Below are 22,560 nucleotides of genomic sequence, written 5' to 3' on the forward strand. Positions count from 1 at the left end.
AAGATCATATCATAAGAAGCTTTCTTATACTCACAATAAATGATAAACATTTCCCCATGGCTTTAAAGATCCCAGGACATGAACAAATAATTGCACATCCTTTCATTGATTAAACCTTTTGTTTAACCAATCTCCTTTTGGTTTTCTTTTTGTTGTTGTTTTTTTAAAGATTTTATTTATTTATTCATGAGAGACACAGAGAGAGAGTGAGAGAGGCAGAGACACAGGCAGAGGGAGAAGCAGGTTCCATGCTGGGAGCTTGACATGGGACTCGATCCTGGGACTCCAGGATCATGCCCCGGGCCGAAGGCAGGCGCTAAACCCTCTGAGCCACTCAGGGATTCCCCCCAATCTCCTTTTGGATATTTATACTAAGATGACTTTTAGTTTTAAAATATTTTAAACAATACCGTGATAATATAACTACACATAAGTGCACACATCAGAGTATCTATAGTATAAAAACTTAAAATTTTTGAGATAAAAGATGAGCTTATTTTTCATGCCTTTGGTACATGTTATCAATTATTCTCAGGAAGGTTGTATCAAATTACCTTCCCAGTAGTGAGAATATGAGGGATTGCTACCTTCTCCATAGTTTTGTTAATACTAGACATTTTACCCTCCAATAGATTCCCATTCTTGCCCAGGGTAAAAGCCAGAGTCCTTGCCATGGCCTACAAGATCCTGATTTCTGATCTCTCTCCTACTTTTTGTCCATGATCTCATCTCCCTCTGGCCACGCTGAGCACAGACACACTCCCACATCAGGGTCTTTGCACGTATTTACTCCATTAACTCTGCCTGGAGTGCTTTTTCCATCAAATATCTGATTATTATTTTTCTCTCATTTCCTTCAGGTATCTACTCAAATGTTATCTTCTTGGTGGAACTTCCCTGGGCATTCTATTTATGGTTTAAAACTCCATCCCTCCAGCACTGCAGGGCATTTATTACCATCATTACTCATACTATTGAATTCATTCATTTATCTTATCAGCTGGCTGTCAGTTGCCATCAGAATGTTAATTCCATTAGAAATAGGATTCCTTTTTCTTTCTTTTTTTGTATGTTTTGTTCTTCATTGCATCTCCTATGCCTAAAACAATGTACACAGTAAGCACAATATATTTCATAGGATAAATAAATTTTATCCCCATTTCACAGAATTGGTAACTGAGACTGCAGGATGACCCAACTTGCTTAATGGCAGTCAGCTTGTAAGCAAAAAAGCTGGGATTCATACCCAAGTTTGTTTGATACAAAGCATGGGTTCTTAACCTCTATATGTATAGATCCTCTGAAAAACCACACTAAGATATTTTTCTTCCTCTTATATTTATATTTGCCTCTAAAATTATCATTGCTCATGTCAGGCTGTTTTAAATGTTAATTAATGTTGCAGTGTTTTTATAGCTTATCATCTCCAGGTTGTTTGAAAAATGACAGTGAAATGAAGTCTAAACTTTCTCCAGCCCCTGTTTGCCAGGATCATAACAAGGCAGGACAGGTACAGTGGCTTCAAACAAACAAAATCCAATCAGAATCTTCCCTTGACTTCTGTTTCTCAATAAGAGTTATGGGGATTGCTCTTTTTTCAATGTATGGATATGGCTCAAGTACTCAGGACCCAAAATTGGATGATAATAAGTCTATCTACTAGTTAAAGTCTGCTACAGTTAACAGAAGTGGGGTTGGGATATCTTTCTTATTTTCAGTTGCTATAAATACCTCTGAACAAATGAGAGTTCAGTAAATCCTCTTGAATATTTGTGGGACCCAATCTGCAAATCTCATTTTGCTAATTGTCATCAATACATCCTTTTCTAAAGTATGTTGCTTGACATGCTTAGCCTTTGGAGTGCTTGTGAAGAGATTGTGAAGGTAAAGAAGTAAAAGGCAAAAAGTAATTTGTCTTTAAACTTGGTATTGTAGGAAATGTGTTATGTGTGTTTGCAACGTGCACAGCGCAATTCCCCATTGTACTATAGTGAGGAGAGGAAGAGGAGAGAGATAGAAGATGAGCGGCTCATTCAGCAGTATCAAATGCTGAAGGATCAAGAGGCTCTCCTAAAACACCAGGTAGTTCAATACCTCTTTTAAAGAGTGCTTAATATGGGACAGTAGCACATGAATATAAAGTTCCATTTAAAATCTTCCATCAGGGCACCTGGGTGGCTCGGTTGGTTGAATGTCTGACTTTTGATCTCAGCTTCAGTCTTGATCTCAGGGTTGTGAGTTCAAGCCCTACACTGGCTCCAAGCTGGGTGTGGACCCTATGTAGAAAAAAAAAAAATATATATATATATATAATATACATATATATTTGCACCTGTCATTGATTTCTCCCTTACCCCAATCCCCAAGGATTGAGTTTGAAAGGTAAAATTCCTGAATGTATATGGTTTTATTTGTGATTTCTAATGAAATGTAATTGAGTCTTTTTCCCTTCAAATTCATGGCCTATCTATCTAAGCAAGTAAAGAAAGAGTGGCATGTTCACATTTGCACCACTCAGAGTTCTGTGGTCTCCCATAATTGATCCTACTGCTCTTTCTTGCATTTGTTATATCAGGTAGCCACTTGTGAAAGCTTCCATTCCCTCTTACAATCCCCGTAGAGGGGCTGCCTAAAGCTCCAAAACAGGATATTAAAAACCTTCCCTAACTCGCTTTTATAAATCCATGAAGACATCAGAAAGTACCATTACCTCCAAAAGTCACGTTTCTGCCTTGGTTGGATTATTATAATGTAATAGAATTAAAATTTTAAAGGCTCAATGTCAATATGTGATTTTTTTTCAAAGATGAGAAGTTTGGCTAGTAGAGAACAGAATAAAAAAAATGCTGCCTACAATCTCGGAGTTGCTGAAGCTGTAAGAATCTACAAGAATGAGAAACCTGCATTCTATGTGAGACTTTCCAAAATTTCTGTTGCCAATACCTGTCCCATCTGTATTTGGATCTATCCTCTGTACTGTAGGCTGTGCCATTGTTTAAGTGGCAGAGTGAAAGGTGGGTTGTGTAAGGTCGAAGCCTCGTTCTGGGTCAGGAGTTGTCCAGCATCTGTGTCCACACTCTTCATATTTACAACACAGTTCCTATTAGATACTATGGCGCTTGTTAATGATACTAATTCTCAGACAGGCCCTGGGTTGGGCGGTGGAGGGCAGTATACTAAGGCAATGCCCCAGGAGCCACGGATCTAGAGAGCCAGCTTTACTTGGGAGCTTGCTGGCAATGCAGAATCTAGGGCCCCATCCTTCCGGAATGGGAATCTACATTTAAATAAGATCCTCAGGTGATTTGTAGGTGTGTTAAAATTTGAACAGTCCAGCTGCTTTGAATCACTTGCTTCACCACTGATTTCATGTTTTCAATCACTGCGTTCCTACCTTTATTTTGCTTGAATCTTTCTCCTTTCATGCCCACTCTCTGGGTGGTCTGGCACTAGGGACATAAATGTAATAAAATACATTTTCTTTATCACCAAACATTTATTGAACTCCTCTGTGCTGGCCACCGTGCTCATGGTTAGGAGTACAAAGATGTGTAAGACAAGGTCCCTCTTGAAAGAGGTCTCAGACTACTGAAGGAGACAGGTTTATTTTTTATTTTTTTATTTTTTTAAAGATTTATTTATTCATTCATTCAGAGAGAGCGAAGAGAGAGGCAGAGAGAGAAGCAGGCTCCGTGCAGGGAGCCCGATGTGGGACTCGATCCCGGATTGCCAGGATCACACCCCAGGCTGCAGGCGGCGCTAAACCGCTGCGCCACCGGGGCTGCCCAAGGAGACAGGTTTAAAGTGCCACGAGTGTGGTATAATGAATGCTATGATCAGTCTTTGAGCAGGGCACTGTGTGAGCAGAGTTAATTAATCCAGACCAGAGATCTGGGGAGACTTCCTTGTATATAGGAGTTAGGTAAAGGAGGAAATGGAGGAAGAAACTTCCAGGCAAGGGCACCAGGGAGGGAGGGAGGAAGGAGACACGATACTTTTGAGATTTAGGCCTGATTCTTTTCTCTTCTTACATTTAAGTTCCAGACTATGTTTATTACCACCTACTCTGTATATCCTCTTTGATATATCTGCAGACATCTTGAAAGGACCAGAACAGAACTTTTCCTCTTCCTCCTCACCTGTTCTTCTCTTAGCCTCCCAATTTCAGTAAGTGGCATCACCAGGCATACAGTTGCATGAACCTCACACCAAGGAACAATCCCAGATTGCTCCTCCTCTGTCTCTTCCATCCAAGCATCCTCAAGCACAGTTTCCTTTACCACCAACATATATCCAATCTCTTCACATCCCTTCATCTTCAGTGTTAGCGCACCAGTGCAAGCCACATAACAAGGTTCAGCTTCTGAGATACTTCCCTAATTAGGTTTGCTGCTTGCCTTCTTGCCCTTTACAATCTATTGTCTACACTGCGGTCAAGCACTCTTTTAAAGCTTAACCAAAACATACCATTCTCCTGTTTATAACCTGTGATGGTCTCCCACTGAGTTAAAATAAAATCTAAACTCCTTACCTTGACCTATAAGATCTGTATGGCCCTGCCTTCCTCTTTGGGGTCACCTATTTCTTTCCCCTCGCTTACTGTGCCTCAGCCACGGAGAACTTCTTTCTGTTCATTAAACATGCCTAACTTGTTTTCATCTAATGCCTTTGCACTTGCTGTTCCTTGTGTACGGGACACAGGTCACCTGGTATTTGCAGTGGAGGTGATTCAGTCAACTTTACTGAAAAGCTTCCCTGATAAGCAACCACTTTGGCTCATTCCCACCTGCTTGCTATAAGGGCTTCATAGCACTTATCACTATGATGTATCACTTACTTATTTATTATCTCCTGTACCAGAAGGTAGGCTCCATGAGCCAGGCTCTGTGGATCTCTGTCTGTCTAGAATGGCCAGGCCCAGAGCAGGTATTCAGTTCTCCATCTTCCCATGTCTGCTCTGTCCTTGCTCATGCTTTTGCACTCACTCAGAACTCTTTCTTTCTTTCTTTCTTTCTTTCTTTCTTTCTTTCTTTCTTTCTTTCTTTCTTTCTTTCTTTCTTTCCTTTCTTTCTTTCTTCTTTCTTTCTTTCTTCTTTCTTCTTTCTTTCTTTCTTTCTTTCTTTCTTTCTTTCTTCTTTCTTTCTTTTTTTATATAAATTTATTTTTTATTGGTGTTCAATTTGCCAACATATAGAATAACACCCAGTACTCATCCCATCAAGTGCCCCCCTCAGTGCCCGTCACCCAGTCACCCCCCGCCGCCCACCTCCCCTCCCCCCCCTTTTGTTCGTTTCCCAGAGTTAGGAGTCTCTCTCTTTATTTATTTATTTATTTATTTTTATTTTTTATTTTTTTAATAAATTAATTTTTATTGGTGTTCAATTTACCAACATACAGAAAAACACCCAGTGCTCAGCCGTCAAGTGTCCCCCTCAGTGCCCGTCACCCATTCCCCCCCACCCCCCGCCCTCCTCCCCTTCCACCACCCCTAGTTCGTTTCCCAGAGTTAGGAGTCTTCATGTTCTGTCTCCCTTCCTGATATTTCCCACACATTTCTTCTCCCTTCCCTTATATTCCCTTTCACTATTATTTATATTCCCCAAATGAATGAGACCATATAATGTTTGTCCTTCTCCAATTGACTTATTTCACTCAGCATAATACCCTCCAGTTCCATCCACATTGAAGCAAATGGTGGGTATTTGTCGTTTCTAATGGCTGAGTAATATTCCATTGTATACATAGACCACATCTTCTTTATCCATTCATCTTTCGATGGACACCGAGGCTCCTTCCACAGTGTGGCTATTGTGGACATTGCTGCTAGAAACATTGGGGTGCAGGTGTCCCAGTGTTTCATTGCATCTGTATCTTTGGGGTAAATCCCCAGCAGTGCCATTGCTGGGTCATAGGGCAGATCTATTTTTAACTCTTTGAGGAACCTCCACACAGTTTTCCAGAGTGGCCGGACCAGTTCACATTCCCACCAACAGTGCAGGAGGGTTCCCCTTTATCCACATCCTCTCCAACATTTGTGGTTTCCTGCCTTGTTAATTTTCCCCATTCTCACTGGAGTGAGGTGGTATCTCATTGTGGTTTTGATTTGTATTTCCCTGATGGCAAGTGATGCGGAGCATTTTCTCATGTGCTTGTTGGCCGTGTCTGTGTCTTCCTCTGTGAGATTTCTGTTCATGTCTTCTGCCCATTTCATGATTGGATTGTTTCTTTGCTGTTGAGTTTAATAAGTTCTTTAGAGATCTTGGATACTAGCCCTTTATCTGATATGTCATTTGCAAATATCTTCTCCCATTCTGTAGGTTGTCTTGTAGTTTTGTTGACTGTATCTTTTGCTGTGCAAAAGCTTCTTATCTTGATGAAGTCCCAATAAGAACTCCTTCTTTCCATCTCTGTGTTTTTCTAGCTCAGAACCTACTGCACGACATCCTTTTTCATCTCTCTCTCAGATATGGGGTTTTGTCAGTTCTGCTCAGATTCATCCTTGAGCACACTTACATTATTCTGTGGATTGCCTCAATGCTAGCTGGTCAGTATGTTGAGGACTGGGCAAATACTATAAACTAATAATTGATTTTTAGTCTTCTGAGTTACCACCTTTATTCACTGTTGCTTTTTGGTATTTTAGAGTAAATGCATTGATTCTCCTTCATTCCAGAAATCCTTTCTATTTGATAAACGGCCACTCAGTCCTGAGATTAATGCTTTTAAACAAGAAGAATATTCCCAGAGTCTCCTGAAACAAATGGATAACAGACGGGAAAAAGAAATAAAGCAAAGACAAAATAGAGAGTTGATGGACCGTCTAGAACAAGTGCAACTCACAGAGGAGTGAGTCTAGCTTACAAACTCTGAAAAATGGGTTTAGAATTTTCACATGAAGCTTATTTCCATGTGGGATGGAATTAGCATTGGTCGTTTCATTAGCACAACGGTAACCAACCGAGCAAATCAAGTCAACTAGCAGCCAGTACCACAGCATGGCTATTCATTAGAAAAATGAAAAAGCTGTCATTATTACAATGGCCATCACAGTCATGATTACCCATCTATAATTAATTATAGAGTGTCATTTTGTATTTTTTGTGATCACTAATACTGGCAGATGGAGGAAGGTACTCATCTTGAACAAGTATCATTCCCAGCTATTCCCAGTTGATCTCAAGGCAAAGCTGGGGTTTTAAGTAGGGGTGACCCATGGAATCCCAGGGGGCAGAAATGTATGGAGGACCTAATAGGACTAGAACCAGAGACTAAAAAGTCATGTAAAAAATGTTTTCCCTCTGCTCATACCCACAGCTTCTTGGTTGACATCATCTTTTTTTCCAGCTCGAACTTGGGTGAATGTTAGTCTCAATTACAAATTTTAGGAAAGAGTATCTGATTGGTCTTGCTTGGGTCATCTGAGGCGTGGGATAGGGTTAGAGTTCAAACATGCCTGAGGTGGTCACACTTCTACTGAGGTCAGGAGAGCAATTAAAGGGCAACTGTGTTGTGAGATACTCCTAAAACAAATAGTAAGCAAGTTTTTGGGACCAAAACCTTATTTGTTCTATAAAATGTATATGTTCCGTTGTACTCGCTTTATAGATCATGTGGGTTCCCTGTGGGTTGCATATAACAGAATCATCATTTATAATAGGAAAGATTACTTTTCTTAAAAAAGAATCTTATGATGAATCATTTTATAGAATGAATAGACACTTCCTGCTTTCCTAACCAGATTTTTTAAAAAGCACATTGCGGGGGGGATGGGGGGTGCGGAGGGGTACCTGTCTTAGTGGTAGTGACAAAATGGTCAGTCCCCTGCTTATACCTGTCCTGCCTGTCCTGTATTCAACACATTGTCCCCTAGCCTATAGATTTAAGTTACTCCTTTCTTCATTAAAATGAAAGTTACTAGAAGGAAATGTCACATTTTATTTTATTTACCAGTCTCTCACTCCTGTTGATACTTAGGGAATAGGTTTTAGTGCTGTTAGTCTGTATTACTAGAGACAGTAACAAACTGTGCCCCCCACTTCCTCTCATTCTTAACTGCTAGGCTTGCTGCACAAAGAGCCCAATATATAAAAGATAAGATGGAAGAAACGCAGTGTTATAAGAGAGCTTTGGATGCACAGGTAAGGGGACAATTGTCATTTTAAAAATTATGCAGTGCTTCAGTAGCATTCTTAGAATATGTGTAAAAACTGCAAGGTTATGAGTAGCCTTATGTGTTACCCATTTGGTGGCTTTTGTGGTCCTCATTCCTTCCCCTGAGGGATTGGTATTTTACTATGCTACAGTGTTGTGCATAAAGCTTATTGCCTGGTATAAATCTGATAGGCATTACGTGTGTCTCTGTTTCAGATAAAGAACAAGCCCCTGCAACTGCCCATGTTTGAGCCAGACTCTTGTGAGCCCATCTTTGGTAAGGATGAGGGTGAGCTGATGGTGCAAAAGCGAAAGCAAGAACAGAGTTACATGAAGCACCAGCTGGAGGCTGCTGCTAGCCTCAAGAGGAAAGCCATCCTGCAACAGCTAGTGGAACAAAAGCAGGATTTGCAGATGCTTCGGAGGACACAGAAAGAGTAAGAGACCCAAGATCTTTCTTCTTCCTCTCCTGCTCCCCTCTCCAACTTCCCATTTTCTGTCTCTCTTTATCCTACAACAGCACAGAAGCACTCAGAATAGTGAAGATCTTGAGGAGTTACTGTGTGTAAAATACTGTTCGAAGCTCATCACATGCTTCGTCTTGTTTTGTCCTTACAATTCACCCTGGGAAGAAAAGTTACTGATTAAAAAAAAAAAACCAACCAGACTTGATCCTTCCTCTCCCTCCAGTTATCTCTCCATATTTTTCCTTCCCTTTACAGTACAACTTCTTAAAAGAGTTGTCCAGATCAGCACTATCCATTGGAAATACAGTGTGAGCCACAGATGTGCTGTTGGGTTCAACTAGACACAGACAGGAAACTTGGGTTCTTTCTCAATTTCCAATAAACCCCTTTTGTTTAAAGAACTCTTGACATCAAGAGTTGTACTTACAATGGCAGGTGAGGGGATGGTGAAGGTGTCAGGGTAGGTAGAGCAGGACTTGATGTCATATAGGTGAAAATATCTTTAAATTCAAATATCAGACACCAGTCTCTTTCTTTCTGATTTGTTGAGTTTAAACATTATACTATGTTCACCACAAGTGAAGCGAACATGTGTCTGGTTACATTGCTATTATGATATCATTGATCATATTCCTTATGTTGAGCCTTTCATTGCCATGACTTATTTATTTCATAAGTGGAAGCCTGTATGTCCACTCCCTTTCACCCATTTTGCCTGACCCTCTGTTCCCTTCCCTTCTGGCAACCATTCAGCTTGTTCTCTGCTGATTCTGGTTTTTGTTTTTTTAATCAGTTTTTTAGATTCCGCTCATGAGTAGAATCATATGGTATTTGTCTTTCTCAGTCTGACTTATTATTTCACTTACATAAAACCTGTTAGGTCCATCCATGTTGTCCCAAATGGCACAATTTCATGGTGTGCATGTGTGTGTGTATACATATATATAAATGTGATATATGTATCACATTTTTTTTATCTGTTTGTCTATTGATGGGTACTTAGGTTGTTCCATATCTTGGCTATTGTAAACAATGCTGCAACAAATGCAGAGGTGCAGATATCTTTTTGAATTAGTGTTTTCATTTTCTTTGGGTAAATACCCGAAGGTGGAATTATTGGGTCATATGGTAGTTCTATTTTAAATTTTTCTTAGAAACTCCATACTGTTTGCCACAGTGACTGCACAAATTCACATTCCACCAACACTGCATGAAGGTTCCTTTGAATCCACATCTTTGCCAACACTTGTTTCTTGTCATTTTGATTTTAGTCATTCTAACTGGTGTAAAGTGATAGTTCATTGTAGTTTTGATTTGCATTTGTCTGATGATGAGTGATGTTAAACTCTGTCATTTCCAAGCTGTATGACCTGGGCCAAAGCACACATGGGGTCTCTGAGACTTCTTTTCCTCACATGAAAAGTAAGGATAGTATATACCTGTCTTGCCTATCCTTACTGTGAGAAGGATGTGAGCGTATATATTGAGAACATTTTGGAAACTGCGGCGCTCTGAACAAATACAGACTGTGGTATTTACTTTATCTCTCTTGTTGAAGCTCTGGTCACAGACCCCCCCTTTTCTGTATGGGTCAGATCTTTGTCTTCCATTTCCATATGCTGTACTAGTTATTCCATGTTTTCTCACTTATCTTCTCTTTTCCAACTTACTTGTTCATATTAAGATGTCATCTTAGGTCCTCTTATGGCAAGTAGAGGGTCACTTTCAGAGGGATAATTTAGTCAGTGTGATCTAAACAGTCATGGTAAGTATTCTTTTTCTTTCAAGTTTTCTGCTTTTGTTTATAAAAATTAGAACAATTCATGTTCATTAAAATAAATCAACTGGTGGAGAGATTTAAAAACGATAATAATTTCCCCTTATCCTCTATATGTTTTCCTACTCTTTGCAAATATATTCAAATAAAACCCACCTATATATTTTCCTTCTATTTTTGTAAATGGACATAAGACCTATGAGATCTTTTTTTTTTTTTAAGATTTTATTTAATTATTCAAGAGAGACACACACACAGAGAGAGAGGTAGAGACACAGGCAGAGCAAGGAGCAGGCTCCCTACCCAGAGCCCAATGTGGGACTCAATCCCAGATCCTGGGATCACACCCTGAGCCAAAGGCAGGCGCTCAATCACTGAGCCACCCAGGTGTCCCAGACCTATGAGATCTTATACATTACTTTGCAGCCCAACCTTTCTTTAACCTAATAATGCATCATTAATGTATATTTAGGTCAGTACATAGAAACGAAATTCATTCTTCTTTAATGATTGCATAGTATCTACAACATCGATTACTATAATTTACCTTTTGTACTATTGATGAACATTCGCTTTGTTTCCAGATGGTTTGCTATTACAATAATTTTGCACTAAACATTTTTAATTTTAATTTTTTAAAAGGTTTTATTTATTTGAGAGACAGAGAGAGAGCACAAGCAGCGGGGAGGGGCAGAGGGAGAGGAAGAAGTAGGATCCCCCTGAGCAGGGAGTCTGATGTGGGGCTCAATCTCAGGACCCTGAGATCATGACCCGAGCCAAAGGCAGATGCTCAACCAACTGAGCCACCCAGGCGCCCCTAAATATTTTTAATATATATCTTTATACTGGTTATTTTGTTTCTGTTGGATAAAATCCTAAACGTGGAGCTGCTGGATCAAGTGTATGGCATATTTTTAAATATTACCAGATACCAACAGTTTGCTTTCTAAAAAGGTACAGCAATTTGCTTCCACCAGCAGTCTTGTGAGAATCTTCATGGCCTCCCTGCAGCCTTTTCTCACTTGCTTGGCAATCTAAGTTAAATTGACTTTTTAAACTCTCCTTTTACAAAGAATATAATAATAGCCAAAAAGCATATGAAAAGATGCTCAACATCACTAGTCATTAGGGAAATGCACATCAAAACCATAGTGAGGGAGCTGCTTGCTAACAAATGGTCTTCGCACTCTGAAACGTGCATAGGTAAGCCTTCTTCAGCCACCAACTGCCTGCCTTTGTCCTGTTTGGAATAGACACCATTTAGCACTTAACTAGATTTTTGCCTCTTCAAGGCAAGTAGTTCATGTTTTATTGAATGTTTGCTTATCTGAACCTGAGAGGGATTCTCCACCCCAGTGAATAAAGGTAGCAAAGTAGAATGGTGAGATTGCAAATGTAGCTGTGGTTTATATCACACAATTTAATAACTTAATTCCCATCACGTATCTACCCTGGAGTGCCAAGGGCAGTCTGAATGAAGTAAGCAGTTAGTAAACTGTTCTCTCCCCCTTGTAACTTATTTGTGCAGATGTAGGAAAACATCTTTTATTGTTTAAGGTGTATATATATCACTGAAACATAGACAAATAAGGTAGCTATCTTTTACCCCCCCAGGGCTTTATGAAAAGAAAACATAAGCTTGCGGACCACTGTCATAAGGTTTCACAAGTGCAAAGATAAAATGTGCTATCATTTATCTTGTATTATAATATCTGTATTTTGATTCTTTTGTGAAATGTCCAAATCAAGAATAATTATAGATTTTTTATACCACATGCATCATGAAACACTTAACAAGTACTTCCTTTAAACGATTCAAAAGATTAGAAAGGAAGATTCACTGGTAGGCAAAACCATTAAGATGCAATTATGTTGTGAAAGAGAAAGATAAAGAAGAGCAAAAACAACAAGAACAATAAAAAAGAACGATACTACCTCATAACCATTAGGATGGCAACTATCAAAAAAACAGAAAATAATAGGTGTTGGTAAGGATGTGGAGAAATAGAAACCCTGTGCACTGTTGGTAAGAATATAAAATGGTGCAGCTGCCATAGAAAACAGCATGGCAGTTCATCAAAAAATTAAAAATAGAATACCATATGATTTAATAATTGCACTTCTGTGTATATATCTAAAAGATTTGAAAGTAGGATCTTTTAAAATAAATTTTTAAGAGATTTAATTTAATTTAATTAATTTATTTTCATTCCGGGGTAGTTACCATACAATGTTATATTAGTTTCAGATGTACAATATAGTGATCCAGCAATTCTATGCATTACTGAGTGCTTGTTTAAGATAGTCCTCTTTAAAAAAAAAAAAAAAAAGATAATCGTCTTTACCTATTTCATCCATCCCCCACCTGCCTTCCTCTGGTAATCATCTATTTGTTTTTTATAGCTAAGAGTCTATTTTTAGTTTGCTTATTTTAGTTTGTCTCTCCCCTCGCCCTTTGTTCATTTGTTTTGTTTCTTAAGTTCCACATACAAGTGGAATCATCTGGAATTTTCTTTCTCTGGCTGGCTTATTTTGCTTAGAGTTATACTTTCTAGACTCATCTATGTTGTTGTAAATGACAAGATTTTGTTCTTTTTTATGGCTGAATTATATATATATAATATTATATGTATAATATGGAGACATATATACCACATCTTCTTTATCCATTCACCTATCAATGGACACTTGGGCTGTTTCCATAACTTAGCTATTGTAATAACACTGCAGTAAACATAAGGGAACAAAAATCCCTTCAAAGTAGTATTTTTGTATTCTTTGGGTAAATACTCAGTAATGTGATTACTGGATCATATGGTAATTCTGTTTTTAATTTTGTTTTAATTTATATTTTTAATTTTTTGAGGAACCTTCATACTGTCTTCCACAGCAGATGCACCAGTTTGCATTCCCACCAACAGTGCACAAGGGTTCCTTTTTATCCACATTCTCACCAACACTTGTTGTTTCTTTTGTTTTTGATTTTAGCCATTCTGACACGTGTGAGGTGATACCTCATTGTGGTTTTGATTTGCATTTCCCTGATGATGGGTGATGTTGAGCATCTTTTCATGTATCTGTTGGCCATCTGGATGTCTTCTTTGGAAAAATGTCTGTTCATGTCTTCTGCCCATTTTTACTTGGATTATTTGTTTTTTTGATGTTGAGTTGTATAAGCTCTTTATATATTTTTATTGTGGTGTAGTCCCAAAGTTTATTTTTGCTTTTGTTTCCCTTGCCTTAGGAGATATATCTAGAAAGATGTCAGCCACTGTCAGAGAATTACTGCCTGTGCTCTCTTCTAGGATTTTTATGGTTTCAAGTCTCACATTTAAGTCTTTAATCCATTTGGAGTTTATCTTTGTGTATGCTGTACGAAAGTGGTGCAGTTGCATTCTTTTTCATGTTGCTGTTCAGTTTTCCCAATACCATTTGTTGAAGAGACTTTTTCCCATTGGATAGTCTTTCCTCTATGTCAAAGATTAATTGACTATATAGTTATGGGTTTATTTCTGGGCTCTGTATTCTGTTTCACTGATCTATCTATGTATTTATTCTTGTGCTAGTACCATACTGTTTTGATCACTACAGCCTTGTAATATAACTTGAAGTCTAAAATTCTGATGCTTCCAGCTTTATTTTTCTTTTTCAAGACTTCTTTGGCTATTCAGGGTCTTTTGTGGTTCCATAACATTTTAGAATTGTTTGTTCTGGTTCTGTGAAAAATGCTGTTGGTATTTTGATAGGGATTGCATTCAATCTGTAGATTGATTTGGGTAGTAAAGACATTTTAACAATATTTGTTCTTCCAATCCAGGAGCATGAAATATCTTTCCATTTGTTTGTGTTCAATTTCTTTCTTTTTATTTCTTTTAAAAAATTATTTATTTGAGAGAGAAAGAGAGAGAGCATGAGTAGGGGCGGGAGGGTGATGCAGAGGGAGAAGTAGGCTCCCTGCAAAGCAAGGGACAAGGGGCTCGGTCCCAGGACCCTGAGATCATGACCTGAATGGAAGGCAGACATTTAACCAACTGAGCCACCAAGGCACCCCTGTGTTCAATTTCTTTCATCAATTTTTTATAGGTTTCAGAGTACAGATCTTCAACCTCTTTCATTGTTTATTACTAGGTATTTTATTCTTTCTGGTGTAATTGTAAATGGGATTGTCTTTTTTTTCAAGTAGGCTCCATCCCCAGTATGGAGCCCAGTGTGGGGCTTGAACTCACAAAGCTGAGATCAAGACCTAAGTGGAGATCAAGAGTGGGACATTTAATTGACTAAGCCACCCAGGCACCCCAATGAGATTGTTTTTTTAAAATTTCTCTTTCTGCTGCTTCATTATTAGTGTACAGAAATGAAAAAGATGTCTGTACATTGATTTTTGTATCCTGTGACCTTACTGAATTCATTTATCAGTTTTAGTAGTTCTTTTTTTTTTTTTTTGGTGGAGTTGAAAGCAGGATCTTGAGATATTTGCACTCCGTGTTCATAACAGCATTCAGTAGCCAAGAAATGGAAGCAACACAAATATCCAGTCACAGAGGGATGAATAAACAAAATGTGTTATACACATATAATGGAATATTACTCAGCCTCAGAAGGAAGGAAATTATAACACCTGCTACAAAATGGATGAACCTTGATTACATTATGCTAAGTAAAATAAGCAGTCACAATAAGACAAATATTGTATGATTCCATTTATGCTAGGTATTTAGAGTGGTCAAATTCATGGAAACAAAGTAGAATGGTGGTTGTCTGGGGCTAGGGGGAGGGAGGAATAGCGAATTATTTAATGAGTATAGAGTTTTAGTTTTGCTAGATGGAAAGAATTCTAGATATTAGTTGCACAATAATGTAAATATACATAATACTGTGTATCTGTACACTTAGAAATGTTTAAGATGGTCAATTTTATGTTATGTGGTTTTACTTTTTTTTTTAGATTTTATTTATTTATTTGAGGGAGAGCGAGAGCGTACAAGCTGGGCAGGGAGGGGCAGAGGGACAAGTATACTCCCTGCTGAGGGTAGAGCCTGACATGGGGCTCAATCCCTCCACCCTGAGATCATGATCTGAGCTAAAGTCAGACAGTTAACAGACTCAGCCACCCAGCCTCCTTTATATGGTTTATACTATAAAAAAACACAATAAGAAGGAAAAAAGGTTATAAATATAAATATAAATATGTTATATATGGTTATTGAGCTCCCATTGTGTGATGGGCATTGGCACTTTTAGTATTTTATGTCATTTAATCTTTATAATGACTACACAGCAGCTGAATTGTTGAATTAATGCTCACTGAGGAAAATGTGGCTATGCTTTTAGGGCAAGTGAACTAGCAGAGTACATTACCAATTTTTATCAGAGGGTCCTGACACCTAGTGGTGGTTGCTGCCTATAACATAAAACTGCAGAGCGGGCTCAAACAGTGGTCACATTCAGTGAGGTCCTTTCTAGACTTTAATGAAAATTGAAGGTAAGAGTTTCAGTCTGGCAAGAAATAGACACATATAAATAATTTGAACCAGGTTTAAGATGACTCACAACAGCAGTGGCTGAATGTCAGACCACTAATAGAGACACTTACCATTGGAAACTCTGGAACATGGTACTTGAAGAGAGATACAACTGCAATCACTTCTTTGATGTCGTCATGACCTTCACCAAACATTTTCTCCGCCCCCCTCTCTTTTTACCTTCTTCCCAATGTTAGATATTTTCTTGATTTCATTTTATTTTGCCTAGTCACTTCTGTTTCTTTTCCCCTTTCTAGCCAATCATTTGTATTCCTGTCTCCTTTGCCTTGTAACATGCCGGTAGCAATTTGTGGGTTGATTACTGACAGCTGAGAGACTGGAGTTAAAGAAAAGAAACCTAAAATATAGGAAATCCATTTGAGATGATTCTTAAGTTAGCCTCAAAGGAAATTAATGGCTTTAAAGACTGCATTTGTTAATTGGAAAAAGGTTTCAATTCTGCTAATTTAAGCCAGGACTGGAGATAAAAGGTCTAGACCCATAAAGTCTTTGAGAGCTATTATGTTTTTAGTGTTTCTCTTTGTTCAGTGTTCATGCCTTTTAGTATATTTCAAAGAGCAGAGAACAAAACCAGAATGTTTCTGTTTAATCTACCGTAAAGGGCATGGGGCTCCCAAGGTTGTGTGTGCCCTTCCCGGTACTCTGAGTACAAGCAGACTATGCTCTTCTCTCCAGGCACTTGGCAGACAGAAATGCTGAGCTAGAGCGGGTGAACAGAATCAACCAGAGCTTGCAGGAAGACTGGGAAAGCAGTGCTGCAATGAAGAGGCAGCGGGATCTGGAGGAGAAGGCTTTTGAGCGGTAATACCTGATTGGAACCCCAAGTGCTTTGTTCGCGAAGAAACCCCCTCTGCTCCTTCTTGACTTTCCTGGGATCCCGGGATGGCAGACAGGTTTCCAGGGCCAACTTTAGTTCATTAGTCGTGGCTACCTAGAACACCTGGTGGAGAAAAGAATTCTGCTGTGGTGTATTAGAAATACCTGTTATGGATATGGGATTGGAGAATGCTGTCGTTATATGTTCCATACTTGCCATCTCTGCCCTCATCTTCGCTTCCATGTAGGGTAGCTTTATTGTCATTTTGTGGTGGGTAGGGAGGCATGGGGGGAGGAGAGTAGGAATTCTCCTTGGAAATGAAAGTTGGAAATAGGGAGATGGACTTTCCATCTGAATACATCCAAGGCTGACAGAATGGTCATTTAGGAGCAGAGCCAGAGGTTGTGTGTAAGATTGGCAACTGGGAGACCGAGATGCCCATGGTGGAACCAACCAAGAACATCTTCCTGACATATATTAGATCTGTACCCCCTCTCCCCAGCTCTCCATCAACAATCTAGAGTTAGGGAATCTAGTCATAGCTTTGAGAATTAATACTAACTTTGGAGAGGCAGCTAATCTTTTTGTCCTACTTTTTCCTTTTGTAAGATGAGGAAAGTCAACACCTGCCTTACTTAGCTAACATAGGAGTTTTTGTGATCAAATAAAGAGATGGAAAAATATTATACTTAAAAAAAGAAAATACTTTACAAATGTATGATTTCATAGTATGTTAAAAACTTGAACAGACCAAGCCTATACAGTCAAATGTTATTAAGTCATTTAAAAAAATATTTTATTTATTTATTTGAGACAGAGAGAGCATGAACAGGGGCAGAGGAAGAAGGAGAAGTAGGCTCCCCACTGAGCAGGGAGCCCTACATGGGGCTTGATTTCAGGACCCTGAGACCATGACCTGAGCCAAAGGCAGACACTTAACCAACTGAGCTACCCAGGTGTCCCAAATGTCATTTAATCTTGAATATACCAAAATAATATTTTAAATTCCCACTTATCAACTAATTATCATAGATAGAACTTGTCATAATAAATCTTGATCTGTAGCTCCTTTTTCTTTTAAATTTATTTATTCATGAGGGATGGAGAGAGAGAGACAGAGAGAGAGAGAGAGAGAGAAAGAGGCAGAGAGAGATGCAGACTCCATGGAGGGAGCCTGATGAGGGACTCAATCCCAGGTCTCCGGGATCACGCCCTGGGCTGAAGGCAGGTGCTAAACCCCTGAGCCACCCAGGGATCTCCCTGTAGCTCCTTTTTCTTTTAGATTTTCTCATCAGGCATTTCTTATCTGTCTCTCTAATGGGTAGAACCTGTATTTTGTTACAATGGCTGTAAGAGGGATGACATGGCAAATAGGTTCCAAAGTAGCAGTAGGATTGTTTGGCCTGGAGAAGAGAAAGGGGAGCTGGGGGTTCAAGGCATTTTCTCAAGGTTGGGGAAAAACAGGTAAAAGGCAGTGAGATTAATGTCAGGGGAGATTTTGCTGGATTTTGGAAGAATACTTGGCCAACGTGGTGATAAAGGATGGAGGAGACACAGGAAACAACCTTCAATGGCAGGATGACAGGCAACCCTGTCATCTGCAGACTAAGGCCATGTGGTGGGCAGGGCCTCAAGCAGGAGCAGGGAGGAAGAAGGAATTGGTTCGTATCAAAAAGAAAACAAAGCAAAAGCAAAAACAAGCTTTACATGTAAGCAGTTAGCACATGATACTCTGTCCCAGCACCACGGCAAGCCAGGTAGGTCTCCGCCTGCCCATTATTTGTTCTTTTTCCTTGTAAGGCTATCCTTGATGGTCCTTTTTACAGAATTCCACTCGTAATTTTGGTAGAGAAGGGGGACATGCCAGGGGCCGTCTTGCGTTGAGAAAAATTGTTGAGGTGCAAAATCAGCTACTGACGTGGCTTCATCTCTGCTTTGAGCCGCTTTACTCCTCCTCCTCTTTGACTCCACCTCCCCTCCTGCCCTTTAGGCCAGAGGCCTCTGGGCTCCTGGGACTTTTCCTTGCAAGGCTACTCCTAGCTGTCTGCTGGGGCTTAACAGTTAACAAGCAGCTTAATTAATGGCCTGTTTCCCTCTCGGTGCTGTTTCTGAGAGCCCAGGAGGTAAAGGTATCCACATGGCAAAGCTCTGTGTGCTGGCTGTGTGACCTTGGGCAAATTATGTCTTTTCTGAGGGTTTGGGTGGGATGGTTGTGAAGGCACCAGCTCAGAGCCTTTTATTGACTGGCGATGGCAGAGGTTTGGAAGCAGTGATGCCACGCTGGGTTGGGCTGCAGGTGGAGGGGGGCGGAGGCTGTAGGGGAGCCATCACAGGTAGGTGGTAAGCACCTGGGGGGGGGGCAGTTCTGCATCACTTCTACTGCACTGGCTTCTGGACTAGGCCCCCAGCACGGACTCAGGGAATGCCTAATAATGACTGCTTGTCCTCACCTCTCCTCAGGGCGTCAGACAAACTCTTCCTCCTGGACCAGTGTGAGAAGTATCGGCGCTGCAAGCAGTGCCAGAGGCGCACCTCCAATGTGGGCGAGAGCAACCTGTGGCCCCTGAACAAGTATTTGCATGGCTCCCGGTTGCTCGTATAAAACCCAAAGTCTGGATCTACGTTTTCCTGGGGAAGATTTTTATTTTTTAAATGTTTAGGCGTGATGGTGAAACTACCTATTTTTACTTTAGAGGGAAAAAGTTATTGTGCTGCTTTCAGGAGCAGATTGCTTTTCACCCCTTGTAAATTCACATGAGTAGGGTCTCCCCTCTATCTTCCCATTGCTCCCACAGAACCCTGCTGCCCCTGGGGGCTGGGAACAGGGGACCCAGCCTCATTCTGGCTGCGGGAGTGCTTGTGACCCTGCCTTGCCACTTCCTCTGTGACTTTGTGTAAGAGACTTTATCTTTTCTTCATCTGTAATGAATAGTGTCCTAATAAATATTTTCTATATGCCTGACTGTGCATCATGGTAAATTTTACGAGCTCACCCCAGAGAACTGTATATGTGAACATTCCGGAGGAAGATCAGGTTATTTGCCATAAGAGGTCAGAGAAATGCTTTCTGAGTTTTCTTTTCTTTTTTTTTTTTTTAAAGATTTTATTTATTTATTCTTGAGAGATAGAAGGAGAGACAGAGCCAAAGACACAGGCAGAGACAGAGCCAGAGACACAGGCAGAGGGAGAAGCAGGCTCCATGCACCGGGAGCCCGACGTGGGATTCGATCCCGGGTCTCCAGGATCGCGCCCTGGGCCAAAGGCAGGCGCCAAACCGCTGCGCCACCCAGGGATCCCTGCTTTCTGAGTTTTCTAGTTGAAGATACACCTGGGACTTTTTTTTGAACTTCAGGGGATCTTATTATCTTGGCGCCCTTCCTTTTTTTTTTTTTAAATAAAGATTTTATTTATTTATTTGAGAAAGAGCATGAGTGGGGGTGGGGGAGGGTGTGAAGGGGCAAGGGCAAAGGAAGAGGAAGAAGCAGGCTCCCTGCCCAACGAGAGCGCTTGAGACTTGATCCAGAACTAAGCCCAAGATAGATGCTTACCTGACTGAGCCACCCAGGCACCCCCCACCCCCAACTGCTTGGTGCCTTCTGGCCAACCATTCCATTATAGGTTTACTGTTGGGCTAAGTGTGTGCTGGGAGGGGAGTCTGGCTGGCCTGCCAGGTGCCACCTTCCTCTCTAATTGCTTCACTGGCATTCATGTCTAAGCAGCAAGTGCTATGGAAGAGGAGTAACTTCCTGCTAAAAGACTGATTTTCAGTTAAGGTAGGGGTGTTCTAAACCAAAAGTCATTTTATCTTCATCCTTTACCTTTGCTCCACCTGCCCTGTCCAACTATCTCAGGCAAACCAACGAGCAAAGCAGAATGAAGTCTAGATTTCTGAAATACAAAAGATAGGAATACAGTCCCTTAAACTGTTTGCTTTTTGTCTGCCACATCTTTCTTAGTAAATGAGGGAAAGTATATGTGGCAAGACATCTAAAACATTGTTTCTGCCACAAATACAAAATAAGAATGTTTGGAGGCCTGAATAGTTAAAGGGAAGATACTTGGTCAAATTGATATTTGGCAAATTTTGTTTTTTTCTATGGAAACAAGCATGCTTAGTGGGGACTGGAATTGTCTGGAACCTCTCCCTACAGGCTTCTTACATTGCCACTTCTGTTTTTTCAGAAGATCACTCCATGCAGGACCAGTCATCACCAACTAATATTGACAGCCATAGCTTTTCCCCAGTACTGCCTGACTTGCCTGAAGTCCATACCTGCTATACCCTTGGAGTACGTCTCTGTCTCAAATATATAACAAAATACTACAATGGTGTTGTATTAATATATTTTTAAAAGCGTATACTGCCTTGTTAAAAAAAAAAGACTTTAGGGAATTTCGATGAGTTTGAGTGAAAAGATTTAACCTCTTTTTACTCAAACACTTTTTACTATAGGAACTGAACTTAAAATCTGTTGCCATTGATAGTGGTACTGACTCTTACTGTGTGCCAAGCACCCAGCTAATTTTTGATGACTCGGAGATTAAGACTCATTTGTCCCTGTCTGCCTTCAGAGCACTTAATGTGTGGTGCAGAGGTGAGATATGACTTAGAAAATCACCTTGTAACAAGGTTAAGTACCCAACAGTTCTGTACATGGATTGCTATGGAAGAACAAGGCGGAGCCCTTGTAGTCAGCTGAGCCTGGCATCGAAAGGGGAAGCTTTTGGAGGAGATGGGGCCTAAAATGAATAGGAAATAGCTAGGTAAGGGGTGACAAGGGGCCAAGGCAACAGATGTCAAAGCCTGTGTTCCTGCTATCAAGGCTAAGATGGAAATGTGGTTATATGAGTTGAGTTATGAAACCAAATATGTTTTGTTATCAACCATTTAAAAAATCAGCCTTTATTTATAGCCTATCGTTAACACAATTGATTTCATATAATAGAGAAAGGACAGTCTCTTTTTAGAAAAAGTCTTCATAATTTGGTATCTTTTTACTGGTCTTTTTTTTTAAAGGTGTTTTTTTTTTTTAAGATTTTATTTATTTATTCATGATAAACACACAGAAAGAGAGAGAGAATGGGTCAGAGGGAGAAGCAGGCTCCACGCCGGGAGCCTGACGTGGGACTCGATCCTGGGACTCCAGGATCACACCTTGGGCCAAAGGCAGGCGCTGAACTGCTGAGCCACCCAAGGATCCCCCTCTTTTTACTGATCTTAACTCTTAATCTTGTAGTAGTCCAACCCTGTTATTAGGCCAGACTCAATCAGAATGGCCTTTCCTAAATAAGTATGAATTATTATCATCAAAGATATGTCATTCCCAGAATTATGGCACTGCCAGACAAGACTAACATATCAGAAGTTTGTGGACTCTTTTGGGTATCTCATGAAAATTATGGACCCTTTCCTAAAAATATGTCCATTTTCATCTATAACATTTTGCATGCAATCAGAGGTTTTCTATACCATCTGGACACAAGTTGGGAACTGCTGCTCTGGGTAGCTTTCCTTCAGTATCATTATAAGCTTAAGCTATCAAAAGTGAGTAAAGTGAGGACTTTGTTTATGAAAATGCCTTTTCACTTTTAGAGAACTATGTCCACTTTTGTCTTTCTCTTTGACTCTTCACAAGAACAGTGAGATGAGAGTTGGGAAGCTATCTGAAAGCACATACTCCAGTATTTCTCAAATCCTCTAAGACTCAGTAAAAGAAATATGTTTCACATCACAACACAGAACCCATGCTCACACATATAATTGAGACAAGAGTTTTATAGAGCTATGCTTACCCATCTATCTGC

General features: G+C 40.0%; 1 protein-coding gene across 2 annotated transcripts in view; it reads left to right on the top strand.

Annotated features, from left to right (window-relative positions):
* CCDC81 (coiled-coil domain containing 81) overlaps positions 1 to 19,713 on the top strand; it is a 41,107-nt gene extending 21,394 nt beyond the window's left edge. For both annotated transcript variants that reach the window (XM_041730290.1, XM_041730291.1), the window contains 8 exons: positions 1,417 to 1,510; positions 1,936 to 2,082; positions 2,807 to 2,911; positions 6,674 to 6,846; positions 8,060 to 8,138; positions 8,368 to 8,588; positions 16,614 to 16,739; positions 19,216 to 19,713. In XM_041730290.1, coding sequence (XP_041586224.1) covers positions 1,417 to 1,510; positions 1,936 to 2,082; positions 2,807 to 2,911; positions 6,674 to 6,846; positions 8,060 to 8,138; positions 8,368 to 8,588; positions 16,614 to 16,739; positions 19,216 to 19,357 — 1,087 coding nt within the window. In that variant the 3' untranslated portion in view covers positions 19,358 to 19,713. The remainder of the gene's footprint in view (positions 1 to 1,416; positions 1,511 to 1,935; positions 2,083 to 2,806; positions 2,912 to 6,673; positions 6,847 to 8,059; positions 8,139 to 8,367; positions 8,589 to 16,613; positions 16,740 to 19,215) is intronic.
* Positions 19,714 to 22,560: the final 2,847 nt, after the last annotated feature.

Source organism: Vulpes lagopus, chromosome 15, assembly GCF_018345385.1.
Source record: "Vulpes lagopus strain Blue_001 chromosome 15, ASM1834538v1, whole genome shotgun sequence".
In the NCBI taxonomy this organism is placed as follows: Eukaryota; Metazoa; Chordata; class Mammalia; order Carnivora; family Canidae; genus Vulpes; species Vulpes lagopus.